The sequence below is a fragment of the Cryptotermes secundus genome, unplaced genomic scaffold (genome assembly GCF_002891405.2).
Source record: "Cryptotermes secundus unplaced genomic scaffold, Csec_1.0 scaffold318, whole genome shotgun sequence".
Lineage (NCBI taxonomy): Eukaryota > Metazoa > Arthropoda > Insecta > Blattodea > Kalotermitidae > Cryptotermes > Cryptotermes secundus.
The window spans coordinates 2,737,308-2,756,954 of NW_019730108.1; the positions used below are offsets into that span (position 1 = coordinate 2,737,308).

At 38.0% G+C, this 19,647-nt stretch overlaps 2 protein-coding genes across 12 annotated transcripts in view; one reads left to right on the top strand and one right to left on the bottom strand.

The window, feature by feature from the left end:
- Window positions 1–4,643, top strand: part of LOC111866135 (N-acetylneuraminate lyase) — a 27,359-nt gene extending 22,716 nt beyond the window's left edge. For all 6 annotated transcript variants that reach the window (XM_023854785.2, XM_023854783.1, XM_023854787.1 and 3 more), the window contains 2 exons: window positions 1,562–1,733; window positions 4,199–4,643. In XM_023854785.2, the coding sequence (XP_023710553.1) occupies window positions 1,562–1,733; window positions 4,199–4,341 (315 nt within the window). In that variant the 3' untranslated portion in view covers window positions 4,342–4,643. The remainder of the gene's footprint in view (window positions 1–1,561; window positions 1,734–4,198) is intronic.
- Window positions 4,644–4,917: 274 nt separating this feature from the next.
- Window positions 4,918–19,647, bottom strand: part of LOC111866089 (protein misato homolog 1) — a 40,381-nt gene continuing 25,651 nt past the window's right edge. For all 6 annotated transcript variants that reach the window (XM_023854668.2, XM_023854666.2, XM_023854664.2 and 3 more), the window contains exons 7-9: window positions 18,052–18,278; window positions 9,582–9,822; window positions 4,918–5,583 (exon numbers count right to left, since the gene is read on the bottom strand). In XM_023854668.2, coding sequence (XP_023710436.1) covers window positions 9,614–9,822; window positions 18,052–18,278 — 436 coding nt within the window. In that variant the 3' untranslated portion in view covers window positions 4,918–5,583; window positions 9,582–9,613. The remainder of the gene's footprint in view (window positions 5,584–9,581; window positions 9,823–18,051; window positions 18,279–19,647) is intronic.

Consider the following 19,647-nt stretch of genomic DNA (forward strand, 5'->3'; position numbering starts at 1 on the left):
CTCTTATCATAAAATTTAACATTAACATTAAAATGTTCAGAACTAGGATTTACTTGTTGCATAGTTTGCATAGTGTAGTTACGAAACTTTGTTGTCCAGTCTGAAGGAAGAATATATTGTGGCATGTATACCCGTTGCCAGTCGACGCCCACAACACGCGGCCAGCAGTATAGGAGCAGTGTTTCCTTTGTTCACGGACGTGCTGTCGCTATGCAACAGCCACACTGTGACATCACACAACAGTATGTGGCCATCATGTGACACGTTTCCTACGTGATGCACCACAATGATGTTATTGACGCTTGGATTACACAACAGTACTGCTGATCACAATGTTTCCATGTGTTCCGATTCAAAGCTACATGACAAGGGCCAGACCAAACGAAAATGAGTAGTGGAACTAGTAGTGCCACTAGTAATGGAAGCAAGAAAAGTGGAACCAAGACTGCAGAAGAAAACAGAAGAATATTTACAAATGGGAGGTTAAAATTGAGTTGGATCTTAGAGAAATAGGGTGTGAAATTGGCAACAGATTGAACTTGCTCATATGGTTTATAGGTGGGCTTGTGTTATGAGTGTACCTTCTTGTTGAATAATGATAACCTTCTGAATGAAGACCCTGAAACTTGAATAACCAGTCAATCTGCTGTGTAGAGAACTCACATATACTAGTCAGCTAATATAATGGAGGTCACGTGTAACAGTTACCTGTTTAGTCTGAAACATAGGAGTGATAAATAGTTTTTCTGATTAAAATCTCACAAATTAAAAGTCTCCAAATTGATGTTAAAAATGTGGGAAAATTTGTCATCCAGGTAGGATTCAAAGCCTCATTTGCTGCTGACTGTACAGCTTGTAATTATTTGAATATTTATCTACACTGTATAGTCAGAGCCACTGACACTCATTGAATAGACCATAAAAAATAAACATGAGTGTTTATTATTATCATTTATTAATATTGTACTGTCTTGTATTTTTGACTTTTCTATATCCAATGGTTGTACCATTATGGATCAACAGAATAAATAAAAAAATAATAATAAAAATTAAAGTTTTTATTCATCATCTTGTATACAGAACACATTTTAAAAACAGATTCGGTTTCTGAAGTGTTGTGTTCTGTTTTGATTGCTAGATGAAAGACAATGTCCAGAAATCTAGTAATTCTGAGTGTAACATACAATCATGAGAATTCTTTAAAGATGAGTTGATGATGTTAAAGGATTATTATACAGTGCTGCAACAGGTGCAGGTGTTTATAGGTTTATAATGAAATGAGAGAATGATTATGCACATTCATTGGATACTCAGTTGTGGTCTATTTGAAGGTACTGGCTAATGAAAAGTATGAGAAGTTCACTTAGTGTAGCAAATGTTACATCCCAGATTCCGACTGACTACCTCAAGATGAACCTTCCTGTTGGGTACAGTATCAGTTATCCTTCTGATGAAGTTAGGAAACCCAGTGGATCACTCTTGACTCATGAACTATTATTTCCTGTCATTTGTCTTGCTTCATATGAAGTTATGCCATAGGTATACTTTCTTCTGTATCCAGGTTCTCGCTGGGGCTTTTGCGCTGGGTTTTGACTCAGCAGTTGCCACAAGCCTCAACATGCTTCCACGAGCAAATATAAAAATTCTAGAAGCAATGAGAAACAATCACCCCAGTGAAGCTCTGCAGGAGCAGAGGAAGCTGTCACAGGCCATAAATGTCATAACTCGTAATGGTATGTACCCTAGGGACAGTTAGCTTTATGTAAGGTGAGAGGTATCAGGCTAGCCAGGGTGGTCCAAGGCGGCACCCTAGTGCTATTTCATTTACTGTGATGTTAGCCTTGCACTTCTTTTAGAGGCAATGGTGTCAAACAGAGCCAACCCCTTAAAATATAAGCTAAGGAGTACATTCCTCAGGAAACTTATATCCATTCTGTAGTGTAAAAGTCAGGTAGTGTGAAATTATATGCTCTGGTATGAAAGTTCCCATGCCTATATAATTTATAAGGAATGAAATGCAGTGAAGAAGAAGGCAGGTCAGATGAGCATAATTACACACAAAAGTATTCACCTAGCTTTATGTAAGTATATAATAATAATTGTTGCTTTAAAATATATTAAATTAAAATGTTGAATAGTTTAATTTTGAAGGAGAGCTCACTGTGCTTATAGAATTCTTTAGAAAGTTATCTCTCAGTAATTAGAAATTCTGAGAACAATCGTGTATTTACTGCCTTTGTTTTGGGATGTTCTGCCCCCTATAATGTTACATAATAATTTTTGAATCTCTATGAAGTTACTAGTCAGAATTAGGTGATTCCATTGTTAAGAGATCTTTTATAACACACACTTTTGTCATACAGAAAATTATATATTCAGTTTGATAACAGTAAGTGTGGTTGAATGATACGAGTCTATTTTTGTACTGTGTGACTGAATTATGACATACTGTGTTGGGTGTTCATTTGACATATTCTATGACATGACTCATACTAGCCAGTGAACAAAAAGGACTGAGTTCTGTAAGTACCAGTATTATTAACTGGAGTTGAGAGTTATTAACATATTGGTTGATATGCTAATCTGTTATTAGAAGACCAGCATTGAGGTTTGGGCATGAAGGTTGATGAAAATGTACACTTAAGTGTTCAGAGTGAAGGTAAGTTGTACAGGGTGTATCAAAACTTGTTCATAAAACAAGCACAACATAATCCATCTGTGAGAGCTAAGAAATATTGAAGCTATCATAATTTGAGGCTTAGCATCAGAGAAATATCTAGAATGAAATCATACCGGGAGAGAAGCAATACTCCTTGTGGTACACAAGCACAACATAATCCATCTGTGAGAGCTAAGAAATATTGAAGCTATCATAATTTGAGGCTTAGCACCAGAGAAATATCTAGAATGAAATCATACCGGGAGAGAAGCAATACTCCTTGTGGTACCAACATACGAAACAAATAGTTACCCAAACCAACTACACTTGACGTTGCTGTAGTCTCTTGATTTCTGCTGTAATGACAGGGGCCCAGATGGGAGATTGGAATTCGTTGGAATGAAGCGAAGGTCTTGCAGATCGAACCCAACACCACATACAGAAGATACAAGGAATCAGCCCACATGTCTCTGCTGGACCATCCAATCAGTCAACCCAGTGTGGATATCTCTCCCATCTGGGCCCCTGTTATTACAGCAGAAATCAAGACACTACAGCGACATCAAGTGTAGTTGGTTTGGGTAACTATTTGTTTCATATGTTGGTACCACAAGGAGTATTGCTTCTCTCCCGGTATGATTTCATTCTAGATATTTCTCTGGTGCTAACCCTCAAATTATGACAGCTTCAGTATTTCTTAGCTCTCACAGATGGATTATGTTGTGCTTGTGTACCACAAAGAGTATTGCTTCTCTCCCGGTATGATTTCATTCTAGATATTTCTCTGATGCTAAGCCTCAAATTATGATAGCTTCAATATTTCTTAGCTCTCACAGATGGATTATGTTGTGCTTGTTTTATGAACCCCTTCTGAAACTGGCATAGTTGTCCGGAGATAGGGGCTAGCTCTGTCTATTGGACCCAACTGAGTAGGTTTTACCTGAAAACGGGGACAGATTCCAGTTCCCGAAACGTTGTGTTTTTAATAGAAACTAGACGGTTTTTTAGAACAGACAAGATGATGGATAATGTCCAGCAACATATTAATTGTTATAATGAAATGTAATTAAAATCAGTGTTCCATGAGGTTCTTAGAAAAACGCTTTAATTTCGTGGATACAATTTCATGTTGCTAGAGAGTAAGTTTGAGGAGCACTTCCTTGTTGTGAGTGATGCCTATTGGTTCTGAGTGAGCATGTAACATTTCTTTGCCTCTGTACATCCAAGCAGTTTGTGTGCATGATAGTATAGTGTCATGAGTAGAGCAGTTAATTATAATAAGCGATATTCAGAATTTCACATTTTTTGTTTGTGAATGAGGCTTTCCACTTGTATCTAGTTGCGTGCATATGTTCATATCCTTTCCATAGACACATTTGAAGTACAGGATTCAGACAGAAACAAATTACAGAGTATGTGTGGCGTGAAGTGAAGAGAGAGAGTATGTGTCACTGTAACAATACACATTTGTGCATGACAGTTAAAGGGTTATACTGAAACTTGAGGAAATCGTAACCAACGAAATTTTATCTTCCTCAGGAGGCTGGGTGTCAACTATGAAAGCTGCAATGAGTCTGATGACCTCAATTCATGTGGGACCTCCACGACCACCCCTAATCCCACTCAGTGATGAACAAATTGGAGTGCTTAAAGAGGACTTGGCAGCCCTGGAATTAATGTAGTCATTCATACAGTTCCGTTTTCAACAGATTGTGCCATTGAATTCTCTCCTTAATTTTATGCATTCTTTGTATAAAGAGAAATAATATTGATAAGATTCTTTTCTCGCATTTCTTGATGCATTTTGATTTAGTGATCCACACCAGAAGTTTGCAGGTGAATTTAATTTTGGTGTGTACTCATTAACTACAACCACTTATATACATGAAAATCAAATTGAACATTGTTAAATTTCTCAGAAGTAGTAGTTCATCATATAACCTTTAAACGCCAGACTTTTGAAATGGTAGTAAGCTTGAGCTGGCCGGAGTTTATTTAAATGCCCATTGTTACTCTGCGTTTAAATGTCCATTCCTGTTAGGGCTCTTAAACAATTTTAAGCATTGTGTTTAAAAATGCTGTATCTAATATTTTTATGATAAATGGATGGAATTAACTTTGTTTATATCAGCAAAGAACATAGTGTCGCATATTATAACGGAAGATTTTAAAATTTGTATACAAAAAACTAGCTGTACCCAGCAACGTGTTGCTGTGGCTCAGTCTGGTTAAATGGAAAATAAAAAAAAGAGAAAGCACACATTTCTAATATGTTTAATTTCACAATGCTTGTGAGTATACAATATTTTTTGTTGTTCCATTGTCTGTGCAGATACAGAGATTGTCTGGTTTGCCGACTCTAGAACACGCAACATATAATTGTCCATGTGAGAAGCAATCCGTGTCTAGATCTAAACCGCACAATTCTAAAGATTGGCCCTGAGCTTTGTTGATGGTGATTCCTTTCATTTCTCCATTAAATTTCAGAGCCTTGCAATAAGCACACACCTCAGTCATAGTGCTGATGAGAACATGCCGGCTCAAACTATAATCTTCAGCTGGGCTGTACCAGAATGCAAGGCGATTGTAATTGCGTGATTGCTGAGCATGGAGTTGTGTTTGACGCTGATCTGCTGTTTCTCGTTGACGTCTTTCAGCCACTCTCAACCTGTCGCGTTCATTCTGTTGAGAACGAAGCAGACCTGAAGCTGCAGAACGCAATCACCGTGCTCGCAACTGTGCATCCTCAAGTCTGGCTGCACATCGCTCTGCTGCTTCCTCGGCACGTATTTGAGCCATTCTTTGCCTGTTTCGCTCATTCGCTGATGCCCGTTCTTCCCCAGTTTGATTTGCAATTACTCGTCGCACTGCTTCCGCTCCGCAAGTACGATGACCTACGAGGCATTATTTGGATGAACTAAACACTGAAGAAGAAGAAGAAAGAAAGTTATAACAAAAACATATAAAATTGCAAAACATTAAAAAAGGAAAGAACACAAACTGGAAAACAAAGAAGAAACAAAAAAAATAAAAAATACTAACGAAATATTTCAATTCAAACGCAGATGAATTGACACGGCTCAATTCCACCGCCAATTGCACTGAAAAATAAGGAAAACGGTTAAGAAAATGAAATGAAAAACAATGAAAGAAGAAAAAAATAAACTATACTCATGAAATGAACGCTATGGTAAACGACACAGCTCAATTCAAACGCAATGTCACACGAAATAATTAAATCAAAATGAAAATAAATTGACATCTATGAAAATCCAATTTAAGAATGCAATCGGAAAATATTTAGTATAGCATGTGTTGCTTTTACGTCCAAGAGATGGCGCTGTTTTTCAAAAAGAAGCATGTTTTTACCTGTCACAGGTGTGACATCTATGTAACAGGTATATAAAAACGCGCGTATTCAAATGCAACGTTGTGTCAAAATTTCAAAGCAATCGGTGAAGAACTTTTGGGGATTTAAGAATTTGAACAAATGAACATTTACATTTTTATTTATATAGATAGATTGACATTTTTAATGATTTTAACATCATAAAGTATTAAAATACATTTTTAGTGAGTGACATATTCTTGATGTCTTTTAAGTTGTTGCATTATTTACGTGTACTTTGATAATAAGAATATGTCGCGTGTATGTAACGTTGTTGTGGTCACACGTCTCCTATTCAGTGCGACAAATAACTTCCACATACGTCTCACATTCCGCGAATAAGTTATTGAACGCTCACTTTTACACCAGCGAGTATAATTATTATCACGTCCAGTATCACCGAAAAACTCTTCGGAGCTGGACTATTATAACCTGGTTTTGGACACAATAGAGGGCACTTTCGCCCAGGGTTCGATTTCACATGTCCTGTGCTCATTGCCGCAGAAATGCATTATTTCCGCTGTTTCAACAGTTCGTTGCCACGGNTATACCCTTTTTTCAGTTTTTTTCCTTTTAATTTTGATATGTACCACAAAAATACTTTCCCAGTTCTTCACAGAGTTGTTCTGCATTATAAATTAATTTCTGTTTGTAACACTTGACAAATTTTAGCAGACCCTGGTGTCATAAAACAGACGGAAGCAATAAAATCGTTTGGTTCTCTGCTGGGAAACCTTGCATCTTGTTACACCCTTCAGATTTTCAAATCTTTTGACTAAAGGACAGAAGAATGGAAGAATGGCTATTCAAGAAAAAGAGCTAGAGGGGTCCCTTCTTCAGTGCTAAGACCTTCCGTTATAGCTGCAAGAGATTATTGCCCTTTCTATGGTCGTGAACAGACAGTTGTATTATGGCTTAGATACAGAAGGCGATCTGTTTTCTGTGCGTTCATAGTGAAATCGAATTCTGTAGTTTCATTTCAGCCTATATATACATCAATCAGATAACAACAAAAAAGGTATGTATAGCGAATTTTAATATATATTTTTAACACATTAATCTGCAGAATCTGCAATAAAAGTACTGGCTCGTGGACGAGTTTGGGCATAACTCATACGTATGTTCTTTTTTGTTGTTGCTCACTTAGGTATCATTTTAATTAATCTATTAGGGTTTTACTCAAGTCTGTCTGGTAATTACTACATATAAAAATAAATATTTAGGGCTGTGCATGTGCTTTTACTAGCGGCATGTGCGTGCACTTCCACTAGCGGAGTTTAAATGTCCGACTGGACAAAACGGGGTACTTTGGCCACGATGACTACACTCATCACTGGCACAAACAGGGCACTTCAGACGTTAAAGGTTAACATGCTTACAATTTTTAATACTCTAAAATGGCAGGCATTTCAATTACCTCTGGCCTGCTGCCATTACCAGAATTTAAATGGCCTGTCTCTTAAAGGTTAATAATGGTATCTCTATGGTTATTAGGCATTCATATGTAGTTAAACCCTAGAAGTGTCAAACCGCTCTTCTTTAATGGATATGTAATATACACAAAAACTCTTTAAGAACTTGTTAGGAAAAATTCCCTCAAAGTATTTCTTAATTATGTAGTTCAGATAAAATTCCAGCAAATGTCACATGTTGTGAGATACAACAAAATTTTGTAAAGGTTTAAGTTTTTGCAGTTGTGGGGTTAGTATAAAGTACCCAGAGCCAACAAGCCAACACTTATCAATCAGTTCATGATGTATGATGAACATTTGTAAAGTAATGGAGTGCTCTAAATAAAATACATTCTTTAAGCTTTAAACGACTAAAGACAACGTATGTCGTCGCAGATAGTAAAGGCNGAAGACAGTAATGAAAACTCTTTGTCTTACTATTGCTTCTCTCAATATCTCAGCCACTTTAAAGGAACATTAGAAAATTAAACTTGCGAGATGCCAACTAAAACATTATGAACTGAATCCTGTACAAACGTAAGATGACGTTAATCCCGTGAAGATTGAAATTCAGCTAAATATAATGTTTAAAAAATTCAGTTCTACCTCACAGAAAACGCATTCTGTCATCATTACAAAAAGCAATTAATGCAGTTAAGAGAAATAATCACTCCTTATTACGAGAATCACATACAACACTAGCTCAGCATACATATAATCTCCAATGTGCCTGAATGGTTAATTAATGGATATCTAGATTACATACAATGTGATATGGTGTTCTTTTATGGAAATGTGCAATTCTTTATTTTAAGACACTTGAAAGAACCAAAAGTATGAGTAATGGGACAAGTATTGTTTTTTGACATTATCCATCGTCTTGTCTATTATCTAAAAACCATCCTGTTTCTTTTTGAAGAAACATAGGGACTAGCACTATCTATTGGACCCAACTGAGTAGGTTTTACCTGAGAACGGGGACAGAATCCGGGCCCCACAACATTTTGTTTTCAAAAAGAAACAGGACAGGTTTTAGCAAATAGATAAGATGATGGATAATGTCCAAAAACATAGTACTTATAGCAATATACCATCGTAAAAAACTTTTAGATCTTACATGAATAAGGAGAATTCATTACTGTATCATCTTTTGACAACGAAGTAGGCCCAGGAATAGGGACAGGTAAGGCAGACAGATGCCTAGGGTGCAATATGCAAGGGTGCTAAACAAGAGACACTTCTAGATATTGTTTTTACAATGCACATATTATTAATGCCCTGGCATGCAGGTACTAATCTTGGGCTCAAAGCCTCAAGTGGACAGTAACACACATTCAAGGGAACTCAGAGAAGGAAAACAGGCTGTATCAAGAAACCTCTTGATCTGCAACACAAATGAGGTGACCCACATGCTTCTGTAAGCTATATTTTGTGTGTGAAAACAAAATCATAACTGCAGCATTCAGCTGAGTATAATGACTCCAGATCATGAATCTGGCAGTGAATCCAGTCTATTTCTTTCATTAAAGAAACAAATTATTTATAATTTTCATCAACATAAGTGTTTATGTGCATTCTTCCTTTCACTTTCCAGCACAACCATCAGTGGGTGCCATTGTTAATAAAACCAATTAACAATCCGAACCATGTCTCAGTCGCCTAAACACGTTACACTTCTGACACCAGTGTAACATGTTTAGGTGACTGAGATATGGTTTGATCATTTCATGGATGCTGTGGAAGTCCCAGTCATCCAGGATGGCTTACAGAAAGATTCTGAACTCTTTAGAACCCAAGCGGAACAAGCTGCTGTAGGACAGTAGTTTGAAGGCAAATGCATCTCAGAATTTCATGATACTGCTGGATTGCCAATATGGCTCCCATTGTGGAACTTATGAATTAATCAAGTGTATATGTAAGAATCCACAAAAACATGCAACATACTTCATTTTTAACATATTTAGCTTATCATGGACACAAAGGTCCCTTTTGTAAGTCGTATATTATTGCATGTTTACAAAGTAGACCGATAATTCTTGCAAAACTTATAGCACCAGCACAAAAGATTTCCAAACACTGTTACCTTCCAAAAAGATGCCGCTTTCAGCATTCAGATTATATATCAAATTCTTCATGATAACACTCCCGAAGATTAGCCAGATGATCAAGGCATTCTCGATATTCATCCTCCTCCAGTCCAGAATTGCAAAAGTTGTGGAAGCGTTTTAATTTAAGTTTCCTAACATCTGAATGCAGTGCCTCCAACATTTCACCCGCACTGCGGCAACTGTGAATTCCTGCAATTGCTGGCACTGAGTACACACCTGTTCAATCAAAAATTAAGTAATTAAATGAGTCTTCAAAAACTAAGTGAAGAATAAACAAGTGTCAAAAAGTCCAAAACTAAGTAAACTGACACTTCTTAGCTCGGAGCATAAGGCATTGGACAGCTGCAGACGAAGAACCCAATGATTGAATTGGACTATGACACCAAGAAGAATAATAAATTACCACTCTCACTTCCTGCCACCTCTCTGCAACATCGTCAAAGTATTAAAATTCACAGCAGTACAACACACGCACTCACAGGAGCAAGATACAACACAGAGCACAAGACAAACATGACTGTAGGAAGAGTGCTCCCATAGAGGAGGATTGGTGTGTATTTGAGATATGAGGTATGGTTGACGAATCCTGAAAGGTTTTAATATTTAGAATTTATTGTTATACATGATGAATACACATTTTAGTCATTTTAGAATGAAGACATCATGGCATGCAGTGCAGTAGTTTGACGTGCATAGAGACACATCTGAAGAGCGCACATTAGTGCTCAAACATGTAGTGTAAAAGTGAAGAGAAAGGCGAAATTAAATAAAAAGTATGCACTGTAAGACGGTTAGCATAAATACACATCATGGGCATTAAAATTCACACTTCAAAAGCATTTGTCTCTTCCTATTATTTGAACACTATATGTTTCAGCCCACCTGGCGATCATCAGGTGTACATGTAAGATTTGAGGCTTTCACGGCGGTGACTATGAAGAAAGCAGTCTTCTGGGATTTAACACCACATATACACGGTGCCAAATCCCAGAAGACTGCTTTCTTCATCAGGTGTACAAGTTGAAGTTGTAGAGGAAACTACTGTTTCATTGTCATGCTGCTACAATTTGCATTTCAAATGTGTAAAGTACCTATAAAATGCAGAATGCAACAAAAATATAATACAGCATAATAAAACATCAACCATGAACAGACAAATACAACAAGTGGCATCTACTAAATGAAATGCCTCCACTGCCCAATAAAATAGAAAAGTCAAACAGGCAGAACATTCCACATTAGATAGAAGAACATCTACAAGGAATCACAGACAGTAATAGTAATTTGGGATTCTCAGGCCACATATTAAACATGGGACATACAAAAGGGACCAAAACAGGCAATGGACATTATAGGAACACAGAAAAGAAACACATTAGAAAAATACCACATATACAAACTGTTCATTCATCAGTAATCTGTCAGACGACAGGTCCACAGTCTCTTCCAAAACAGTTCCTCAACTTAATGTGATCTAGAGCTTTCTCCTTCAAATCAGAAAAAAAAAAAAACTTAAACGTGAATGACATAAACATTGATACAGACAACACCATATTGAGAACACATCAGCAAATGAACATCAGTTAGCTACACACATACCCTACCTCCTATATAAAAACAGAACTACACAAAACATCCAGAACAGCTACACACAGCACCAAAAAAAACCAAAACACTAACAAAATGTAAGTAACGTTACAACTACAGTGACATAATAACAGTATGTAACATAAAATATTCACTTCATAAAAAAACACTAATATAACCTATTTTTATACATTACAGATACACCAGAACTACAACACACACATATCTCCAAATAATCATGCTATGATATTTTAGAAATAATTTTAAAATATTTTGTAAGCATTTTACACCTTTAAAAGGCAAACTGTAGCAGCGTGATAACGGGTCAGCAGTTTCCTCTACAACTTCAACTTGTACACCTCATAATGGCCAGCTGGGCTTAAACACACAGTGTTTCAATGATGGGAAGAGACAAATGCTTCTGAAGTATGAATTTTAATACATCAACAGTGTTGCACAGGGACAGCAAAAAGTGCAAGTGCTAATTTAAAGTACAGAGTGCAACAGGATGCTGCAGTGTCTTATTATGAATAATAAAGTCCTGTACTCCTTTAGAAGCCCCTACACAAATGAATCTAAAAACTGTAATGTCAAAAACTCTGGCTGCCTACATTTCATTAGCATGGGGATCTGATAAGAGTAATTAATATAAAGGTGGGTCAACATTAGACTTTATTCTTCTCCTGAAGACATGGGCAGCATAAAACTGAAACTCCTTTATGGACAGCTGATGGCAACATTGCACTCACTACCTGGGAGGTTGCCATGAGCCCTGCTCCTGTGCATTAGGGCGAGTAAAAGATGGTTTCATTTGAAAGAGAAAGTGAAACCAGCAGAAATTCTTCTTAGGTGCAATGCACAGTATAAGGAAGATATCCTGTCACACACAAGTGTCTGTTATGATTTGTATAAAAAGTTTTCTGAGGGCCATAAAGAGGTCTCAACCTACCACATGTTCACATTCAGTTAACAGTTGTACCATGCCAAAGAGCTGATTCGGGGAACCAAGTGAAGCAATGCATGATGTTGCACCCAGCAGTGGCAGAGTCTTCGAAGTGTTGATACAATTATCCATGAATTAAACTTCCGTATTCCGTATTGAGGGGGTGGGTTTCCCCATGCACTTAGACCGGTTAGTGGTCCATTGTGCGTCCCATGAATTAAACTTACTGCTTAAGAAAGTGTGTGCCTACTGGGCCCCGAAGTTATTAATGTTCAACCAGAAGATGCAGCATACCGCTCTGTCTCTCTTCCTAGAGTGAAGAGCGACCTGTGATGAAACAGAGGTGCACTACTTCACTCCAGAGTCAAAGCATCCCAGTATGGAGTAGCACAACAAGGGGCCTTTACCACCCAAAAAATTCAAGACACAGCTGTAAACTGGCAAGATCATGCCAACTGTGCTTTGGGGTTCAAAAAGAGTGATTCAATGTCGATTTGCTTTGACACAGGGTAACAACTAATGCATAGTATTATAGCAAATTGCTTCACAATTATGTGCAGCAAGCGATATGGAGAAAAATGCCTGGAAAACTGTCAAATAAGATCAACCTATTGCATGATAACACTTGTCCACATATAAAAAATTTGACAAAGATGACATTTGCAATGATGGGCTGAGAAATCATGAACCACCCTCCTTACAGCCCTGACCTAGTCCTTAGTGACTTCCATTCATTTGAATGCTCACCCGCTAGTTGAAAAAATCATTGCAAATGAATTATTAGAATCTAATACAAATCATTAGAGCTGTTTTGGATAAAATTCCCACTTTGTTTTTGGGGGTCCATTGGAAATGCCCCTATTTTTGGACACAGACTATTCATATTTATCAAGCAGCAACTTTTAAATACTGAATATGAATAAAATCAACTCAACCTTTCAGGTGCTAGCGAGAGACATACATACATACATACATACATACATACGTACACACATACACACACACACACATACGAGCGTTCCATATATAATGCCTCCTTTTTTTTTAATGAAAACTACAACAGATACAGAAAGCATAATAATGCAGTTAAATAGAGCAAGAGTTCAGCTACTTACAGTTATTTTTCCACATAATCACCACTATTCATTATGCACTTTTGCCAGCGATGAACAAGAGTCTGTATGCCGCGCCCGTAAAAGTCTGCACCAGCAGAGGCTAGCCACTTTCTTACAGCTGCAATGACAGCATCGTTGTCTGGAAAATGTTGCCCGTGTAGTCCGTCTTTCATAGGCCTAAAGAGATGGAAGTCTGAAGGTGCTAAATCAGGGCTATAAGGTGGGCAGTTCAGCCAAACTTTGCAAAGTGCGCAGTGGTCGCCAAACTGACATGGGGTCTAGTGTTATCGTGTTGCAAGCAAAAGGTTGTCTGCTTCTCTGGCCTGACTCGGGAAATGCGGGCTTTCAGCTTGGTCAGCATCGTCTTGTAGCGTTCAGAATTGACAGTCTCACCAGGCTCCAAGAAATCCAACAAAATCACACCCTGTCCATTCCAAAAGACCATGCACATCACTTTCCCTGCCAATGGCTGTGTCTTGAACTTCTTTTTTCTTGGGGAATCTGGATGTCGCCACTCCATGGACTGTCTTTTGGATTCCGGCTCGTAGTGACGACACCACATCTCATCTCCGGTGAAGATACTGTCCAAAGATACCCCAAACTGGTGCAACAGGTCCTGACAGACTTCCATTTGATGAGTTTTGTGGTCCTGTGTAAGCATCCGCGGGACCCCACTGGAACAAACTTTGCGATAATCCAGCTTCCCCGACATCGTTTCCAATGCATTACAGCTGATATTAAGCTGTACACACAGTTCCCTGGTCATTATCTGCCGATAGGTATGGATGAGGCGCTGCTCATTGTGAGGAGTGGCAGCTGAGCAGGGACGCCCAGGGTGTGGCTTGTTGTACACTTCACTTTTGCCACTCTTGAAACACACTACCCACCGCCTCACTGTGCTGACATCTACTGTATAATCTCCATACACCTTTAGCAAGCGTCGATGGATGTCAATGGGTGCAATTTGATCAGCAGTGAGTAATTCAATAACACACCTTTGTTTCGTACGCACTTCTATGTCAGACGCCATTTTGGGTTGATTGCTCAGCTGTCACTGTCTGTCACACAACAACCAAACTAACAGTACATTGGCAGGAAGGTTCAACCTTTACTACAACACCACCAACATCCAGCTCAGCTCCATGATTTATTTAAACCGTCTTGCAGTGCATACACTCATCTATCTCCTTCTCTCACTCGCACTACATGTTTCGGCATAAAAATGCCATCTTCAGGTGCTTACTCAATCCATGCCAAACTAGTTTATTGCATGCCTTGTCCTCACATTAAAATAACTAAAATATATATCTATCATATACATTGACAAATGTCAAATGTTAAAAATATTAAAACTGTCCCGGATTCCTCATCTCTATGTCGCATCTCACTACGCCAGTCACGCCCATCCTCCTCTGTTGGAGCATTCCTTCACTATCATGTGTGTGTTGTGCTTTTGTTGTGTCTTGCTCCTGTGACTGCGTGTGTTATACTCCAGCTCAGATGTTACATATTAACACAAAAAAACAGGAGGCATTTTAAATGGAATGCCCTTTGTACATATATATACATACACACAGCATTCCAAAAACTGTTTTCTCACTCATACAGTCAGCCTCTGACATATGATGCCTCATTACAACACAGATGTGGATATACCACAGTTACTACATATTTTACATCACACAAATTTCTATTAAATGTTCTGTTTATGTTATAAGACCATATTGCAACATTCCTTGTTGTAGTACGCAAGTTCGGAGGGTTAAGAAGAGATATGAAGAGATATGTTTCTTGTTTCTCTAACATTGGGGTTACAGCTTTGTTCAAACAGCAACACCAATTTTGGTTGGGACAGGATGAATTACACTGTTCTGATGCTAATCCTTTTATCTGCTCAAATCCTGATGTTTGGAAATCCAGCAGAGGTGCTGGAGAGAGAAATTCCAAAAGCATTGTAAGTATAAAAGCTAGGCCATGCCATAGCTCAAGTGGTTAGTCACTGGCTTCCCTCTGCAGTGGCCAGGGTTCAATCCTGGGTCTGGGGTGGGTTTTCTCCAAGTACTTCGGTTTCCCCTGCCAATCTTCATTCCACTAAATTCTCCATCATCATAATCACTCAGGGCAGGTACAATAGGCCAATGAGTGGCTGCCGTGCCGAGTGGACCCACTTTGACTCCACCCCCTACTAAGTGAATTAAAAAAAAATAAAAGTATACCAACTACTTGTTAAGAAGTGAGTAGTATTACAGTGAAAATTGTGACTAAATAAACCAAGAAACAATAAAAGCTACAGCGATGACAACCAAAATAACAAATTGTACAATCATAAAGAAAATACAAATTATTGTAAGCGTTAAGAACGGCAAATCAAGAGCTAGTTTATCCCACACGTGTGAATTCCAGAATGAACAACACACGACATGAAAACAAATTACATTTATTTGTATATTTCACAGAAGATGACATAAGATCTGCATAGGAAGACCAGATTTTGTGAAAAACTGAATAAACACAAGTGTTTGTACAAGTGGTTGCTATGAAAGTGTGGTTAAACAGTTTGTATAAATGAGGTAATTTTGAAGGCTCATGCAATTCAATTTAACAAACTTCTCACTGATGAAACATTTAAAGCCTCTGAATGGTTGCTCTGGAGATTGAAGGTTCAGCATGGGATATGCCAGTTTCAAACTGGAGTTGAATCTCCATCCCATGCTGATGCAGCAGCCCAAGTCTTTCTTGAAATTCTATGCAAAGTGATCATGAAGATGGCAAGTACAATGATAACAACTGCACAACTGTGACAAAACAGCAATGCACTACAAACTGCTTCCAAACAAATCCTCAAATCTTGTAAGAGCACCAAACAACAGTGGGTATTAAAACTAGCAAAGAGAGAGAAACTTTGCTGCTGCTGAGTGTCAATAATACTGACAATCGCAAACTCTGTGCACTAATAGAAGTCTCCAGAGTTTCAGGCATGTAAACATGCAATCTCTGCCTCTGATGTACAAACACAGTTTCAGTGCTTGGATAACATGATACTTTTGGCCACTGATTTGAAAGTGAGTTTATGCCATCAGTAAGACACCATTTAATTCCAGATACTTGAAGAATAAGTTTCATTACTTCAGGATCACTGTCTGGTCCACCCCTCTGTTGATATACTGGAACTCAAAGATGGAACTATTCGAATTATATTTCTGACAAAGAATAGTACTACACAGATTCAGCCAATGGACCAAGGCATCATTTGAGCCTGCAAAGTCTATCGCAACGAGCTACTTAGTAGAACTGTAAACTCTGAAATGCAAGTTAGAGAATTTCTAAATACATTAATACTAAAGGAAACTATATATGATACTTGTTTTGCCTGGTAGAAAATTACACCACCTACTGCTGCAAACTGCTGGAAGACTGTAGTGGAACATACTGTGTCACAGCAGACAAGACAAATTTAATTCAATTTTCAAAACTACTCATACGTGTAGCAATGTATTAGGTTGTAATTTAAAAGGAAGTGACCTGAGCAGTATGGATTGCACATCATCTTAATGAAGAGGATATCACACATTCTGAGAAAATGGGAAGACAACTAATGGACTTGGAGCCACTGCCTCAGAAAACAACAATGATGACTCCTGTGAAGTAGTGGTACCAAAATTGAGCATAGTGCTAAGAAATATTAATGAAGTGATGACATGTTTAAAACATGAGACTCATAATGAACACCTTCATTTGCTGTACCTGATTAATATTAAGCATTATGTTCTGAAAAGATGCAGTTTCCAGTTCTGACAAACTGTGTTATGCAACTATTTTTGTGATAAGGGATAAATAAATGTAAGTCATTTAGTGGTCTGTGTCAGTACCTTAAATTTAATTATTTTGGTCTTTGGATAAGTTTACATATTATAAGGGATCCCAAAACAAGGTTTGCCTATTTCACATAAAACAAGGATAGCTTATAACATGGGTACTAAAGCTGTCCCCCAAAACCCACATTACATGAAGGGTACACTGTACTGCATTTACTTATTCAGAATGTTCGAAATATGTAGATCAACAAAATTCTGGTGATTCCTTTCATCATCGCAATACTGTTTCATATATTCCATGTATATGAGAAAGTAAAAAATGGAAGACTTTAGAATTTTTTAACAGGTTTGCATTAAAAGGCAACCTTTGCCAAAAAAAAATAATTCCTCTGGACAGCAGAACCAGTTAACTTATACTGTTATTCTATCAAGTTTAATATTTTATTATAAATGTAGCTGTTTCCATAACTTTTCGATTATGAGGTTTTATATTTTTGACAATGCTTTTTCTATAACAACTTCCTGCTAAAAGTTCAATAGGCCTTATGCCAGTAAAGGAATATGGAGAAGGCTTAGCACAGAATGAACAAACCTCATGGAAACATATATGGATGACGACAAAACCAAAGACCTAGTGAGGCTGTGGAAAGAAGTTTCAATGATGGTGAGGATGACCATGCTCAAGACATCCCATTCTCTGCATGCTGCAGTATTCCCCTGTAGCCCAAAGAACCTGTTATTAGTAAAGGTTACTACCACCAATATCTATGTCAAAAGAATGGCTGAATGATAAATGGGAAATAGAGTGAACTCTGCTAAAGACAGAAGCATAACAGCTAAAAGGCATGTGGATAGGGTCAATCCATAGGACTTCTTTCTGTAGCCTTAATATAGTAAAACACATCAAGGGCTTCACAGAGTGAGGGAAAGAGATTGGTTTTGATACTTGCAGTATGACACCTTGGAAAGCTCACTTGATACTTACCAATATTTTGTGGCCTTCTCTCAATTCTGACTGAGCCATCTAGTCCAACAAATTCAGAAAAGAACTGGGGGAATGGAGAAGTGACATTACAAGGCACATTAGCAGAAGTCACATGGGATGCTGTAGCATATGAGCAGCATGAAAAGAACAAACTGAGCATCTCTTGTACAGTGGAACACATGTATGCAGGGTTTGTGTCCTGCTGCATCCTGCCACCTCTCTGTGCCCTAAAGGGGAGAAAACGTTAAATAAAAGAGTCAAAAACTTGTGCATATGCATTTCCCATTTCTCACTGATCCTAATATTCATTTACTGTGAACATGTCTACTGCTGATAACCTAATCACCAATGTATGGTGCAGATATATTTCCTAGTACTTTATTAAATAAGCACTTTACAGAAAATATGTGAACTAAAGTTTAGACTTAAATGTTATGTCCTAAGCCAATTTTTTACATCATGAGTCATTCTGTTAAATTTAATGAAGACAGATTTGAGCTTCAAATAAAAGAGTAGTTACAATGGACTAATATAAACCAAAATGACATTCTGCTGACAGTTTCTAAAGCAGACCTACCTCAAGTACCAAGTTTAATTAGAATTCATTGAGTTTTGGGGATGATATTGACATTCCTGGACAGAAAGATGAACACTGCAATCTAATTATGTAAGAACATGTATGAAGTTCAATATTCAAATTAAGTTATACCCCTTTAAATAAAATCATTCCAACATTTAGCTCCCAATTCTGTATTCACGTATAAATGGCATTAACCTGATAATTGTATATACGAGGGTTGGAACTTTAATAGTGGCAACACTGATGTAGAGACGCCATGCAACAAAACCAAATAATGTTGCTTATACCACACATTAGTTACATACCTACCCTACCTCAGAGCAAATGGACTCTCCCATCCCACATCATGCGCATGCACAGTGACGAGAACAGAGCGTTGTGTTAGCTGGCGGTCTAATGTAGTGTTGTCACGATGTTTTCGAAACAGGAACAACGGAGTTGGATAAAGATTGAATGTGCCAAAGACCGTAGAGCACGACAGTGTCATCAAGGCTTTCAAGAGGCTTCAGGGAATCTGCATTGCCTTACAGCACAATGGCAAGGTAGGTAAAAGCCTTCAACAAGGGAAGCCAAAATGTGGCAGACACGCGTTGGCCAAGTCGTCCTAGTGTCAGTGAAGAAGAAGTGTATGCTCTTTCCGCGTTACTGGAGAGTGATCGACACCATACGATTCGTGAGCTGGCCCGAAAGAGAGGATTAGCGCGTATGACTGTGCTTCACATTCTGAAGGAACGCCTGGGCATGAGAAAAATTTCATCACAATGGGTTCCGCATGATTTGACGGAAATGCAGAAATGGCTATGATATGATGCTGCTCGTAACCACATGGAGCGCTATGAGCACAAAGGAGAGGCTTTCTTACACCGTATAATTACGCTGGATGAGACATGGACCAAATCGTATGAGCCACAAATGAAAGGCCAATCTAACGAATGGCGTCATTATGGGTCACCAAGAAAATCAAAAGTTCATCAGAACTGCAGCAGTGTGAAAGTTATGGTGATTCTCGTGTAGGA